At 34.1% G+C, this 15,318-nt stretch overlaps 1 protein-coding gene across 4 annotated transcripts in view; it reads right to left on the reverse strand.

Moving 5' to 3' along the window:
• TENM2 (teneurin transmembrane protein 2) overlaps nt 1-15,318 on the reverse strand; it is an 865,315-nt gene that overhangs the window by 36,138 nt on the left and 813,859 nt on the right. For all 4 annotated transcript variants that reach the window (XM_087924563.1, XM_087924565.1, XM_087924562.1 and 1 more), the window contains 4 exons: nt 13,871-14,103; nt 12,190-12,344; nt 10,854-11,728; nt 4,735-4,910 (listed from right to left, as the gene is read on the reverse strand). In XM_087924563.1, the coding sequence (XP_087780689.1) occupies nt 4,735-4,910; nt 10,854-11,728; nt 12,190-12,344; nt 13,871-14,103 (1,439 nt within the window). The remainder of the gene's footprint in view (nt 1-4,734; nt 4,911-10,853; nt 11,729-12,189; nt 12,345-13,870; nt 14,104-15,318) is intronic.

The following is a 15,318-nucleotide window of genomic DNA, read 5'->3' on the forward strand; positions in this document are numbered from 1 at the left end:
TAGAGCACATTGATATTTAATATTCATGGAGAACTTTCAGTTGGTGAAACTAGAATCTGACAACATGAAAAATAATGTTGGTTTTGTTAGTTCTGTAATCCTTTAATTACTGCCATGATTCTTACATTATTTAGTATTTGGGATTGCCTAAAAATAAAACAATTAAAATGGTTTTCTCACAGAAGCTAGAGGTTAATTCCGCTACTGTTTCTGCTACAATTAAACATCATGGATGGGATGGTAAGCTATTTTTCTGCTATTACTACAAGGCAAAGAGCGAGAATTATTTAGACTTAAACTTTCAAGAAGAATAAGACCAATCAAAAATAAAGAAGAAAAACAAGAAGTAAGAAAAATCATCCAGTAACAAGTAAGAGAAAATTTTAGGTTAACAAACGTAACGTAAAGAGAAAAAGAGATTAGGAGATAAAGGAATAGATATAACTAGACCTATGGAAAAAGAGGTGAAACTCTTATCCATTAATATAAATGGCTTAAATTCAAAAATAAAAAGATAAAGGATTCTGGCAAAGTTGATAAAACAAAATGTAGATATTGTTTGTTTACAGGAAACACACATTTTAAAAACACAGGAAAAATATTTAGTCTGCCCCAAATTAGGGACAGTGTTTATGGCTTCTGCAGATAATGAAAAAAAAGAATGGAATAGCAGTTTACATTAAAGAAGAGATAAAAGCAACATTAATATTTACAGACCCCAAAGGAAGAGTTCTGGCAATAGAAATACAGATAAATTAAAATAAAAAATCCTATTTGTGGTAATTTACGCCCCCAATGACAATCAAAACTTTTTTTATAAAGCTTTATATGCCAAAATCATTGAACTGGAAAGGAAAAATATTTGTATCATAGGGGATTTTAATGCTATAGCAGATTATCAAAAGATTATAATGGGGGGAATAAGAAGGGAAGGGAAAAAAAGAAGAGAGAATTACCTAAAATTTGTGTAGAAATGATTAAAGAATTAAATTTAATAGATGTATGGAGAAAATTAAATCCAGATAAGAGACAGTTCACTTTCTACTCAAATCCCCACCAGTCATGGTCGCACATTGATATGGCATGGATGAGTGGAGATCTAGTAGAAGATGTGACAGAAGTAGAAATTATACTGAACTCTTGGGCAGACCACAACCCTCCTAGAATCAATTGGAAAGGTAAGAAAAAATCAAGGAGAAGGTGGACTTTAGATTCTCAACTATTAAAGGGTGAGGAATTTGTAAAGGAACTTAAGGAAGAATTAACTTTTTATTTTAAAGAAAATAATAACCTAGACACAACTATCCAAAATTTATGGGATGCTATGAAAGCCATTATACGGGGAATTATAATATCTTACACTGCACAAAAAAATAAAGACAAACATGCTCAACATAACAATTTATACCAAACAATTAAAAAACTAGAATCCAAATTACAGGATGCCCCACAAAATGTTAAAATACAAGAACAATTGATTCTCTATAAACATAAACCCAATTTAATGGAACAGGAAGAACTGATTAGAAACCTGAAAGCAACCAAGCAAATATATTTTGAACAAGCAAATAAGCCTGGCAGATGGCTCTCTTATAATCTCAAAAAAGAGAAAGAGAAAAGAACCGTCTAACAACTACAAGATGAAAGTGGAAATTATCAACATACAATAGAGAAGAAAAAAGAGATTGCACATAAATATTTTGAGAATCTGTATAAGAAAGAGAGAGTAGATGAAGATCAGATAAGGGAATATCTAAGAGAAAAAGGAACTCGAGAAATTAACCATGAGATGAAAGAATTTTTGCTGAAGGACATATCTATGACAAAATTAAAACAAGCAATTAGAACCCAGAAAAGTAATAAAACCCCAGGCCTTGATGGCTTCCAAGCATAATATTATAGAGCAATAGAAGAACAAGTGGGACCAATAATGGTGGATTTATATAATGAGATATTATTATTGGCTAAAATGCCAGACACGTGGAGAGAATCACTAATTTCGCTAATCTTGAAGGGGGATTCAGATGCCAGAATGATACAAAACTATAGACCAATTTCTTTGCTGAATGTAGATTATAAAATATTTACTACTATTATTGCTACTAGATTAAAGAAAATTTTGAATGATTACATACATCCAGACCAAAATGGATTTCTCCCAAATAGACAACTTAGGAACAATTTAAAAATAATAATGGATAGTTCGGAATATTATGAAGCCCATCCAGGGAAACAGGTAGCTCTTGTTTTTTTGGATGCTCAAAAGGCTTTCGACAAACTTAATTGGCAATTTATGATTCAGCAAATTTACGATATGAATTTTGGCACCAAATTTGAGAATATTATAACAGCAATTTATTCTGTACAAAAAGCAAATATCATAATAAGTGGAGAGAATACCCAAACTATAAATATAAAAAAAGGAGTCCGACAAGGCTGTCCATTATCCCCTCTGCTCTTCATACTATCATTAGAAATACTATTAGAAAGAGTGAGGCAAAATCCTGAAATAAAAGGATTGAAAACTAAAAATGAAGAATATAAACTGCAAGCTTTTATTATGGAAGATCCAATAGAAAAAGGACAAATATTAATTAAGGAACTAGAAAGATATGGAGCGGTGGCAGGGTTGAAAATTAATAGACAGAAAATGAAACTTCTAGTAAAAAACTTAACAGATCTACAAATAACAGAATTAGAAAGGGTGCTCAGACTCCAAACAACAAGAAAAAATAAGTATTTGGGAATATGGCTGACAGCACACTATAAGGCGATAAAGAGAATAATTATAATAAGCTATTACAACAAACAAAAAAAGATTTGGAATCATGGATGAAAATGCAACTGTCATTACTAGGAAGAATAGCAGCCATAAAAATGTCAAGATTACCAAAATTTCTTTATTTATTTCAAACTATTCCAGTTAAATTAGAAAAGACCTTTTTTGATAATCTTACTAGAATAACAGCAAAATTTATCTGGCAGGGTAAAAAACCCAGAATAAAAATGAAATTATTACAAGATATGAAGAGCAGAGGAAGCTAGTGCAGCAACATTAGTTTGGCTAACAAATTTGATTAATTTAAAGAATAAAAGAATATTAGCTATAGAAGGTCATGATCTTCAGAGAGGTTGGCAGGCCTTTCTTTGGGACATAGGACCCACTAAACAAGAATATTTCCACAGACATCTGATTAGAGATTCATTGGTATACAATTGGATCAAGGTTAAAAAGAAACACTATATAAAAATCCCAATTTGGCTATCTACAATTGAAGTTACGATCCACCCAAATAATCTAGACCTGAACAAAATGTTAAAATATAAAGACTTATTAGATACAAATGGAAATTTAAAAACAATACAGGAGCTCCAAGAACAAGGGCTACGAGTAGACTGGTGGGCTTATCTCCAAATACAAAGTTGTATGTAAAGGAATATGTAAGGGAGTATGGAATATACTTGAAACCTCAACAATTAGAAAAAATTTTATTAGGCCCAGATAAAAAAAATATTACCAAAATTTACAAGTATCTCTGAGAAGTAGAATTAGAAGAACTAGTGAAAAAATGCATGATCGCATGGGGTCAAAATATTGGTCATAACATAAAGTTATCAGATTGGGAGACTGTATGGAATAGAAATCACAAATTAACAAAATCAGCAACATACAGAGAAAATGCATATATGTTCTATAGGTGGCACTTACCCCCTTCGAGATTAGCGAAAATGTACCCTAAAATGAGTTCCATATGTTGGAAATGTAAAAAAAAAGAGGGAACATATTATCATATGTGGTGGTCTTGCCCAGAGGCTCGAAAATACTGGCTCAAAATCCAAAATTAGCTAAATTAGGAAATCACCAATGAACAACTAGACCTAGAACCAGAACTCTTCCTATTGGGGATCTTCAAAAAAAATATGTAAAGAGTACAAAATATTTATTATTAAACATACTGACTGCTGCCAGGATTGCCTTTGCCCAATGTTGGAAACAGCCATATACACCTGTAGAGGAACTGGTTATACAAAAAGTTATGAATTGTACTGAAATTGATAATGCTGAGTTTAAAAGATAAGGAAGCTTCAATATTTTATAAGGTGTGGGAACAATGGTACAGCTGGATAGATCGGAGACAGATTAAGGATAAGTAATTATTAAATCTAGAATATAGATAGAATAAGAATATAATTATACACAAATTAAAATTTGTAAATATCGCACAAATTATTGTTATATGATAAGCACCACAAACAGCTGTTATTGAATTATATATTTTTAATGTTTTTAATGTAATAAAATTCAACGAAGTTTATTTTTAAAAAATCAAAAATTGGTTGCATTTACAGCCCTTGGAAAAAAATGCATGAGACAGACAGTTCTTCCTAGGAAACAAATGATGTGAAATAGAAACATATGTTTGTTTATTTGCTTGCTTGCTTTACTTGCGTTTGGCTTTTTCTGGCAAAGGAGGAAAATTACTTTTGTACTGAAACTGAACACATGTTGCCATCCTCTCCTGAAAAAGATGGCAGGAATGAAGGGAGTCTTCTGAATCAAAAAACGATGATGATCTTTGAATTAATATTAAATTAAAGTTAGAATTATCAAGTTTTTAAGCAGACCAAGGGCTACTTAAATATTTGCCCCACTGGCTGTTGGTGATATTTCTCTTCTGCCATTATTCTTACTCATATAAACTGTGTAAAATCTTTGGAAAGTTTAACTTTTACCTTGAACAACTGTGTAGGAAGCCTCCACAGAGGACAGATTGGTAATTACTGTGACATCATCATCACGGTTGGAATTTTCAATATCTATAGTAATAGATTTTTCCATTTCACGATGAAGGCTGGTTACTACACCAGTAGGGCGAGTTACATTGGTAAGGCGTCCTTCATGGTCATAACTGAAAAAAGAGAAATCTCTTATAAGTGGCTGAATCTGAACTAAATCATACATGCACTATCAGGGCTTAAAAGAAACATTAAACAGATTATGAAACAAAACTTTTAACAAAAGACAAATAATTAGAATAAATTTTTAGTATCAAATAATTACACATTTTTAGAGAATATACTGTTAAGTTCACATACCAAAGAAAATACGATATATGATTTAAAAAAATGATTTACTGGAAATAATATACCTTTGGAAATTTCTTTTTTCCACATAATCATCCCTGGAAAATTATTATTGAAGCTTTCTGATATATTTACAGAATGTAATCGCATCTCCTATTCTTCTATTATTTCTTCTTTTTACATCTCAAAATAAATGCAGCAACCTTTCCCATACAGATTCCTTTCTTCTTTTAAACATAGGCCTTCAGTATTTCAGACAGTATATCCATCTTGCAAATAGTTCAATTATTTCACAAGCATTCAACTAGGCAGACAGATGCAAAACTATGCTGACAAAACAGATAATCCAAAGCTGCCTTTAGAATGCCCAGGTTTTGCTGTCAGTACCTTATAAATGAAGAACATGCCTCTGCCTAAGGGCCTCAGTCACTGATCCACCCAATGGGCCTAGAGGCCCTGAAAAGGCTTTAGCATTAGAACCCTAAATAATAGTCAGGTTAAATAAAAGTCTGCAATATTATAGTCCCTGGTCATTTTTCTCACTAGGATTTAGTGTTATATAGGAAATGTATGGAAAGTGACTAGAGACATACATAAGCTCAAATAAGAATTATTATTTGAAATGCAGTGGTAAATTATCGGGCTACTGAAACTGGTACCAAAAAATTCCAGATGACCTCTAGATAGTAAAAGGCAATACAGAAAAACACAACTCTGCTATCATGTGTTGTTCATTGATATTTTTGCTTATAGAGTGTCTCGGTCATCCTGGTTATGATTGTCCCAAAGGTGCTTTTTCAAGAGGCAACTGGGCAACTTTCTGGTTTTTCTTTGAAGACGTTCTGCTTCTCATCCAAGAAGCTTGTTTCAGTTTTGATTGTATGGTGGGGAATGGAAGGATATACACTCCTTGCAGACAGCTGGTCATTTGCATTCTTTTAGTGAGTCAACACAGATAAACCTCCAGCTGGCCTGAACAACTTGCTAAAAATTGCAAATGACTAGCTGTCTGCAAGAAGTATAAAAATCCTTCCATTTCCCCATAATCTAGTCAGAACTGAAGAAGTTTCTTGGATGAGAAGCAAAATGTCTTCAAAGCCAGAAAGTCCAGTTGCCTCTTGAAAGAGCACCTTTGGGATATTGAGATTTTTGTATCCCAGATCAAGAAGTTCTACTATATTTGCTATATTTGTGAGAATACCAGCAATTCCTCACTTGGCAGGAGAAAGAAATCTTTTTGATATTTCTTTTTAATTTAGCAATTTTGGGGTAGTATGTATGTATGTATATGTGTATAAAGCTTTGAAAAGAAAGAAGAAAAAAGAAGGGAAACAGTGAAATATTAATGATGTACTAATAATAGTGGCAAATTATGCCATTGTGTAAGCCCATTGAGATGTGTGGAATAGATATGTGGGCGTAGAGAATTATCCAGAAAGAAAAGGAACAACAGACTGAATATCATATGGGAGGATCAAATGTCCTGGAAAAAAATTCTTGCCATCAGCTAAGAAAAGAATGCCTTGACTAGTTTGCAACAGAAGCTTGACAATATGACTTAATTATCCAATGGATTGAGGCAGCTGTAAAACATTTATTGCACACAGTAAATATGATGGAGCAAAACATTTCCTGGGATCTGATGAGTGCATGGGAAGAATCAGCAGCCACAAAACATCAGAGAGCTATTAAAATGCCACAATTAAGGTATATTACTAAAGGAGGGAATCTTATGGGATAGTCACAGTCAGTATATTATGTTTATTTCTAAAATATGTGACGATTATTGCTTTGGGTGTTTCTAATGCATATTATGCTTGTCTATGTTTTATTCAGAGTCTTGCTATGCTTAGTAAAGATTCATGAGTTTTATATATATGCTAGTAAGATCAGCCAATAGTCACTTGAGAATGAAAAATTTCATAGAACTTGGCAGAATTTCTGCACCAGGATTACATGGTGTATTGGTTTGCTTCTGTTCTAAAATGTAAACAGATAAGCAAGGCTCTTTTCTTCTGCATAATTTTATTCAAGTACATTTACCTTTTTCAATATTTCCCAAAAAATCTCTGATGCCATCCATTCCTCTCATTGGTACCTTATTCTGCAGATTAACAAATTGTTGTGTTTTTTAAAAGTAACACCCCCCACACATATCCCTTCTGCATGAATCTGCTACTTATCTATTATTTTAATTGTAAATCTTGGCTAGTCATTAACAAATCACTTTATTACCCTTTATTGATGTTTTATTGTTATGTGCTTCCCAGAGACACTTTTGGGTGAAGGGGTGGTTAGATAAATTTTATAATAAATAAATAAAATAATCTGACATTTGAGGAAATGAACATCTGTATGCCTAAACTAATGAAGCTAAAAAAAAATAATTCCAAACTAAAACTAAAACAAAGAAAACTTTAATCTATCCATTCTTCTTTCTTCTTCTTTACTGTTCAAAACAGTATATTGGATGAAAAATGTTACAAATACATTGTAAGCTAATCTTGCAAACTAGGACTAATGGGATGTGATCACCCATTTACTACTTTGAAAGTCATATTGCAACTTTATCAGTAAGATTTACTGTTTACTATCATTTTACAAACTGACCTGTAGATGGCACTGCTGAACTTCTTCAGTGACAAATTTCATCAAAATAACAAAAAAAGAATAGAGCCTTGGAAAATCTTATTTTTCAATCAGAAAAACCAGACATATGATTATTTACGCTCTCAAATTACATTTGTTTGGTGTGAGAATTATACATTTGAAAAAAAAAACAAGAAGCCATTAATAGTCAAAACAAAAGAAACACTTCTTTTGGTTCATCAAAAGGCATGACTTGGAGGAAAAAACAAATGTTCACAGGACATATTTGCAGCAGGCATTTCTTCTGAAAAGTATAACTCTCATATCCTAAGTCTGCCTACTTGAACCCACTTGTACCAAGCAGTGCAAATATCGTAACAACTTTTTTTGCCCCATGTCTTGATGAAGTTATGTCCATTTCATATCTGGTCCATGAGTGACACAGGGACATCTGTCATCTTCAGCTGCACTAATATTAAAACTGTTTCCTTCTTTAACCTAATAGCATTGCATTTAAGAGCAGCCACAAGGTTTACATAATCTCTTCTATTTTGCTTTATATGATGCGATTGAAAAAACAGGTGTCTAGTAATGGGTGAGATCTGTGCTTATTGGCTGATGTACACACTCTTCCCCACCTCTGAACCTCACCAGCTGCCATTCAGCTGTTGTCTAACTAAAGCAGGGGTGTCAAACTCGATTTCATTGAGGGCTGTGTCAGAATTGTGCTTGATCTCGGGGGGCCGAGGTGGGCATGGTCAGAGTGGGCATGGCCAACTTAATGTCGGAGGTGCCTGTGGAGGCCTGAGGGCTCTGCCAATGAAAACGGACTCCCAAGCTCCATTTTCAGCTGCAACGGTCTCCTGAAACCCTCTGACAGCAAAAACAGAGCTTGGGAGAGGTCCGTTTTCGCTAGCAGAGCCACTGCGGGCCTGTCCTTCGCTGTTTCCTGGGTGACCCTGTGCGGCGGATCTGGCCTACAGGCCTTGAGTTTGACATTCTTGAACTAAAGAGTTGGATGTAACAGCATTGTATCAGTTGTCAAATTAAATCTTTATTTCAGTCATTGAGCAGTGTGGCTGCTAGTCAAGTATGGGTAGATAACTCAGCAACAGAGGATAGCCCTTAGATGCAAGTTCCTCATGTAATTGTTACTATGTACACAGATTGTTTTAGACTCATGTAAAACAACTATAATTACGATCAGAATTGTTAAACTAACTCTACACAGTTGTCCTATCACTTCTCCCTTGTTTCTGCCTCCTGTGTTACACTGACTGCATTTCAGTGATACCTGAACCTGTAGTTAGTTTAAATCATTTTTTAAAAGCAACAGAACAGGTCAAAAGTTAAAAAAAATACATTGATTTATTTAAAAAATCTTGGCTTATTTAAATTAGATAGTTCTTTGTTAGATTCAAATGTAACAGTAAGCTAATGTAATAATAAACTAAGAATCTGAAGCTTTTAATCTTACTGTCACTGTACCCAAGGAGTGGAGGGAAAAAGAAACTGATGATCTTCTCCCCTCCCCCAAAATTTAGTAATTTAGATTGGATTCAGACTGAAACATTGTGAGGAACCAAATGTACAAAAGCTCACATGAAACATCAAGCTTCTTTTGAGTAGATCTGAGGCACTGTCTAATTTTCCATTACTGTGGACAATTTCCTAGCATCCAAATATTCATCTATAGCATGAATATTTCTTAAAAAAATATTCCATTTTGGACAGTGGGACTGAAGTTCTAGCAATAGAGTAAATAAATAATGTAGTTTGATTCTTAGCCTACAAAGTTTGCACACTTTCTTATAAGTAGTTATTTTATTTTTGAGTGCAAACTCTACGTGAAAGATAAAAAGCTAGCTTAGATCTGTATGTTAATATTTTATCCATTTCTATCTATGAAATGATCTTTTTGAAAATTATTTTTCATCATCAGTATTTGCAGAATGCCAATTAAAACAACCTGATTTGCTTGCATAGGTTATTTTTTTTAAAAAAAAATGCACAACACTTTAATTTGTTGCAATTATATAGAAAAGCATTTTCTTTCTAATCTTTCTTTCTAACTGAAGTAAGTGCAATTTTTGGACTCTCTGGAAATAGTATGTCACATAGATTTTTAAATATATATATTTTAGGATGCAATTTCCTCAGTATTTGCAATAACAAGCATCCAGTACATTTTATGAATGTTTTATCTGCCTGTATAAAATATGATCCCACTATCCTGACATTTGAAGGGCAAGATTTGTTACCTGAATTCCAAAAGTAACTGTAACATTGATATCCCTGTGGGGAGGAAGATTACTGGGGTGTAGCCTCAGTCTATTAGGCAGTATAAATAGGGCAAATAAATATCTTCTATCCTGACAGACAAGGTTAACAAAGTTTTGTCCTACTGATACTGGACACCAATAAATTATTTAGGCATTTCAAACTCAAACCCACTTTGATCAATCTCTATCTTCAGAATTACTTCAAAGTTGATTTTCTCTGGGTTCAATAGTGAAGACTATGTTGTATCTTTTTTAAAAAAATTGTTATTCCACCTTTATTATTTTTATAAATAACTCAAGGCAGTAAACATACCCAATACTTCTTCCTCATCCTAATTTCATCTTGAAAGATGAATTGAGTTGGGAAAGACTAATTGGCCCAAGCTCGCTCAGATGGCTTTCATGTCTAAGGGAGGATTAGAATTCACAGTCTCCTGGTTTATAACCTGGTGTCCTAACTATTACATCAAATTGATGATTTATATGTGTTATTTTTATAGGACATATATTACTGCATTCTTAATATAGATAAAAATGCTTCAAATGAATTATAATGGTATTATTTTTTCCAATGACTTAACCAAAGCAATTCATTTAATGTTCTCTTTCCATTGTTTTATCCATTCTTTGGCTCCGTCTTTGACTCTATTGAATTTTATTTTTGCATAAAACAATCCAAGCTGTATGAAAACTCACAGTGACACAATAAGAGTAAACAAGAGCATGCATGCAAGAGTACTCAGGTTCCCTTTGGACCACTCAACATGCTTAGAGCTACCTTATTTGAGCCATCTTGCATTAAAAAAAAACCCTTACTAACTTATTCCTTATGAGGACAGATGATTACTCAGATAGACAATGAATATGAGCTATAGGTTATTCTAAAAACAGCCTTACTCATAAAAGGTTGTCCATCCCGTTTCATCACTTTTTGTTGCTAGGAGACCACTGCTTCCATGATAGGTCATTAATCCAAGTTCCAAGGTCTGAGTTGACACTGCTTTAAGACCACCATTGGTGCTGATAGCAAGAGTCACAATTTGATTGTCAGGCATTAAAAAATGGCGTGCAGCTCCATTTGTATCACGCCTAATTTTCAGAGAGTTGCCATTGTTATCCACCAACTCAGTCACATCATTATCAGCACTATAGGTGAAATTATAGAGATATTCCCCCGTGACAAGACTGAGAGTATATTGATGGATGCCATCGATGTTGAAGATGTACAGCTCCTGCTCTCTGGGTGAAGCAATTTCATATTGGTTGAAAGAGTTGAGGACTGGTTTATTTTTGCTGACTGCTCTGATGCGTATGTTTCCAAGATCTGCTATGTAAATTGTACCATCTGGTGCCACAGCTAAGGAGGATGGAGTGTTTAAGATGGCATCAGTTGCATAAGCATCATCCCCGGCATAGCAATTACAGTTGACGTCATTTTTGCAGTCACAGTCTGAAGCTGCTCCAGCCAGAAGGCAAATTTCACCATTCGTGGTGACCTGACGAAGGCGGTTAATTTTTTTCTCATCTGTCTCACTGATGTAAAGAATACCAGCGTGTGAGATGGCAATGGCACTGGCTGACTCCAAAGCAGAATGAATGGCCAGTTTACTAAGAGAGTAGTCTATCCCAGGAACCTGACAGTGCATTGGACGACCAGCAATGATGCTAACCTGATGGTTCTCAGTGATTCTCAAAATGACATTATTCTCCAAAACATACAGTGAGTTATCCATTGGATTGACAGCCAGATCAGTTGGCCATTCCAGTCGCACCTATAGAATAAGGAAAACATTACTATTGCTTTAAAAACTTCAGATGAACAAAGGTTTGTGTGGAACAGCAAATAATTGGCCAGTTTTAACAGAGTTAGTCAAGGATCAAAGCTGTATGGAATTGCCTTAGACAATATTCGTTTTAATATTCATTAAACCTATATGCAGTCAGCTCTCTGGATGCTTATATAAAGGATTAATTGCCCCTTTCCAGATAAAGGATAACCAAAGCTAATTAAACCACATTATTGTGTCACAGTTTTATTTTTCTGTTGTAGATATATAGAAGCTTCTGAAAAGAAGGCTTGGCTTTTTTGTGTTGCTAATTATCTTAAATATTATATGTTGTATAATCAGTAATAACTTTTTCTCCCAGCAGGCTGAAACTTCTGGTTTATCTTGGAAATAACCACAAGACATTTATCCATCTGTTTTATTTTCAGAAGCAAATAACATTCTACCTGGGTGACATCCATGCTGGAATCACAGCTCAGTGGCCGAACAGCAGTTAGGTCATTAGAGCCCAGCAGAGTTGATATGATACCATTCTGATCAACTTTCCTGATCATTGTTGCGTCAACAAAATACATAAGGCCATATTTATCCACTGCAATACCTGCCAACATGAAACAAAAGCAAAAATAAGATTAGATTATACTGTATATATCACCATCTATCATTATATATCGACCATTCCCCTGAGAATTTATCCTTTTGATGTTTTGTGCTTTCAAATTCAGTTTTCAAATTAAAAGAGTATTCCTCATTAAAGTCCATTATAATTTTTTAATTTTTAATTTCTATAAATTCATTCCCATTCTAATCCTAATACAATATGACTTGTTTTCTTTTTCCTTGTATTTAAAAAAAGGGTTTTCATTCTTTTTTTTCACAGTACAGACTACATTTAAATAAAACATAATTTGGAAATCTAGGAATGAAGCTTTCGTAAAAAGTTCAGAAAATCTCACTACCTATGCCATTTGTTATCATGCTACTCTTCAGTTCTTCAGATTTCTTTGAATTGTTCCCTGTACGAAAGGCATTTTTTCAGATTTTATCTCAGAAATGTGTGCTTGCATAATCAGTTTTACACAGAAGGTATTGACAAATGTTATAAAGGGATAATTTTGAAAATTGTTAAGGAAATTATATTTATGTTAAGGAACTACATACACACATGCATTTGAAGAAAAAAAAAATCTTCAAACTTATAAAACTTATCACTAATTGAGTCCAGGCATTCAGGTCCAAATAAGTTTTTTCATCCCTTTTTTTATAAGTTATATCACCTTTTAACTGCTTTAACATCTTTTAACTGCTTCAACTACTGATGTCCTACACTGTTGCTACTCTGCAACAAAAAGTGATATTCCAAGCAAACACTTAGTAACGTTGCCTAGTATCTGAGACTTTTTATCTTCCTTGGTGTTCTCCAAGCTCCCTGTGCCACCCAACTTTATCTATTGCTTTTATCTCTTTTTTCTTTATTAAAAATAATTAGATGGAAAGGTGACATACTGAAAAGAAAAACAAACATTTCCAGCATTACTTTTATTTCCAAGAATGCCCCTGGGCTCTGTGTAAGCCCTGTGGGTATTCTTAAAAAAAAAAAAACATGGTAGGTGTGCGCAGCTCAGCATTTTGTTTGCAAATATGCTTACCTGCCTGAGATTGGGGGAAGATAAATAGGAAGTGACAGAGAATATGAGAAGCAACTTTTGCTAAGTTTGGTAAATGATTGTTTTGTGAGAACATCCAAGATATGTTTTTGAAATTACCAATATACTCAATGATCCAAAAAGATTCTTGGTCTACAACATCCAAGGATGTGTTTGGAACTAGGAACAAAATTTAGTTTGAACAATCAATGAAAGCTCACCATAACATCATTTTCAATATAATAAGTCAGAATTATTTAATTATTCAATTTGGAAGCTAGACTTTATACATGGCCATTAGGTAGTAATTTATTTTATTCAGTGTTTCTTTACAGTTCTTCTAGTGTTTTGATTAATTCCAAAGGACTGTAATCCTAGGGCCAATAAACAATGTCTTAGGTAAATGTTTTATTTCTGGGTTATTCTACCCAAACCAGCCATTTGCTATACAACAGCAGGTGCTGCCTGTGATGCCCCTTACCTCGAGGGCTCATTAATGTTGCATCTACTGCTTTCCCTCCATCACCGCATCTGGCCTCATCAAAAGGCAGGCATTGCTCCCCTGTCCCTGCAACCACTTCCGAATTACCAGCCAGGTCTTTTGCACCAGTAAGGCTTTTGATTTTGTAAATACGACGACTGTTGGTATCCGAAACATAAAGAGAGCCTAAAACAGGATCCACGGCTAGGTAGTACTTATGGGCAGGATTGTTACTTGAAGAGAAAGAGAGAGAGAGGGAAAAAAAATAGCTTTAGAAGGTCTGGGATACAGAGAGATCATTGAGCAGACATCTATTAATCAGTTTCAGAATTTGCCATCCTTCTGTCTAAAAGCAACCTAATATACACACAAAATCTGCTCTCATATAACATGCTTCACCTAGTTCCTATTTCTGCATTCACACAATATACCAATCCAATTAACTGACTTCACATAACATGTTAAGCCTACAAAAGGTAACCAATTAAGTGAGCTTGGCATGCTGTGTCAAAGCATCTGCTAGCTCTGTACTTGTACTGGTTTCATAGCATAACATGAGGTCTAGCAGCCCCAATTTACTCTTCCTTTCCGTGTGGCTAGAATGGGTAGAGTTTAGGTTTGGGTGAGGAAACCTCTGCTCTAAATTGACATGACAGCCTGAAGAAATGTCTTCACTCACAGCGTCTCCAATTGCAGAGCTGTGATTGTGCAAATCTGAGGGGCAATAATGCCATTCATTGCCTATCACTTTGAATTCTTTGGATGAGGGGCAAATGGAAAAGTGGCAAATAAATAAAGCTGGTGAGTGCTTTTACATAAGCCCCTAACTTTATTTTACTTAAGTGAATATTGGTGGCATGTTTTATCTCAAACTATTTCTGTAGTCCTGTTTACAGCAATATGAGACTGAGTACACCAATATCTGAGCAATATGAACTCAGTGAAATTTACTTCTGAGGTAATTTTGGAGTGTAAATGTTAGATTCAGTTCTTAACAGCTTAGCTCACTAAGAGGTTCCTGTCAATTACAAGACAAATCCACCTTGGCTTTTAATCAATCTTTCTTTGAGCATTACATCATTCTACTTCCCTCACATCTCCAAAACTGGAATAGTCTGATTTACATCTCAGTAACAAGGGCATTGGAAATATATATGATTCTCATGAATTTCCATTTATGGATTTCCTTTTTTCCATCCATGAGAATCCATTTATTATACAGAGCATAAACGTTTTGTTTTGGAACAATGCTTTGAGAAATAATGTAACCACAAATGCAAAAATATATGAGACCCGAAGTTTGAATTGCTTTTGACAGGAGGCAGTTATTTAAAAAAAAATAATTAATAGCATCTGTGCTGGCTTGTAAAATCTTTATCCCATCTTCCTACATTGCCAACTAATAAAGAATAGTCTAACCTGCTCTAATGCTCTATAAAAAATAGCTA

Source organism: Pseudonaja textilis, chromosome 2, assembly GCF_049901715.1.
Source record: "Pseudonaja textilis isolate UNSWEBS1 chromosome 2, rPseTex1.2, whole genome shotgun sequence".
In the NCBI taxonomy this organism is placed as follows: domain Eukaryota; kingdom Metazoa; phylum Chordata; class Lepidosauria; order Squamata; family Elapidae; genus Pseudonaja; species Pseudonaja textilis.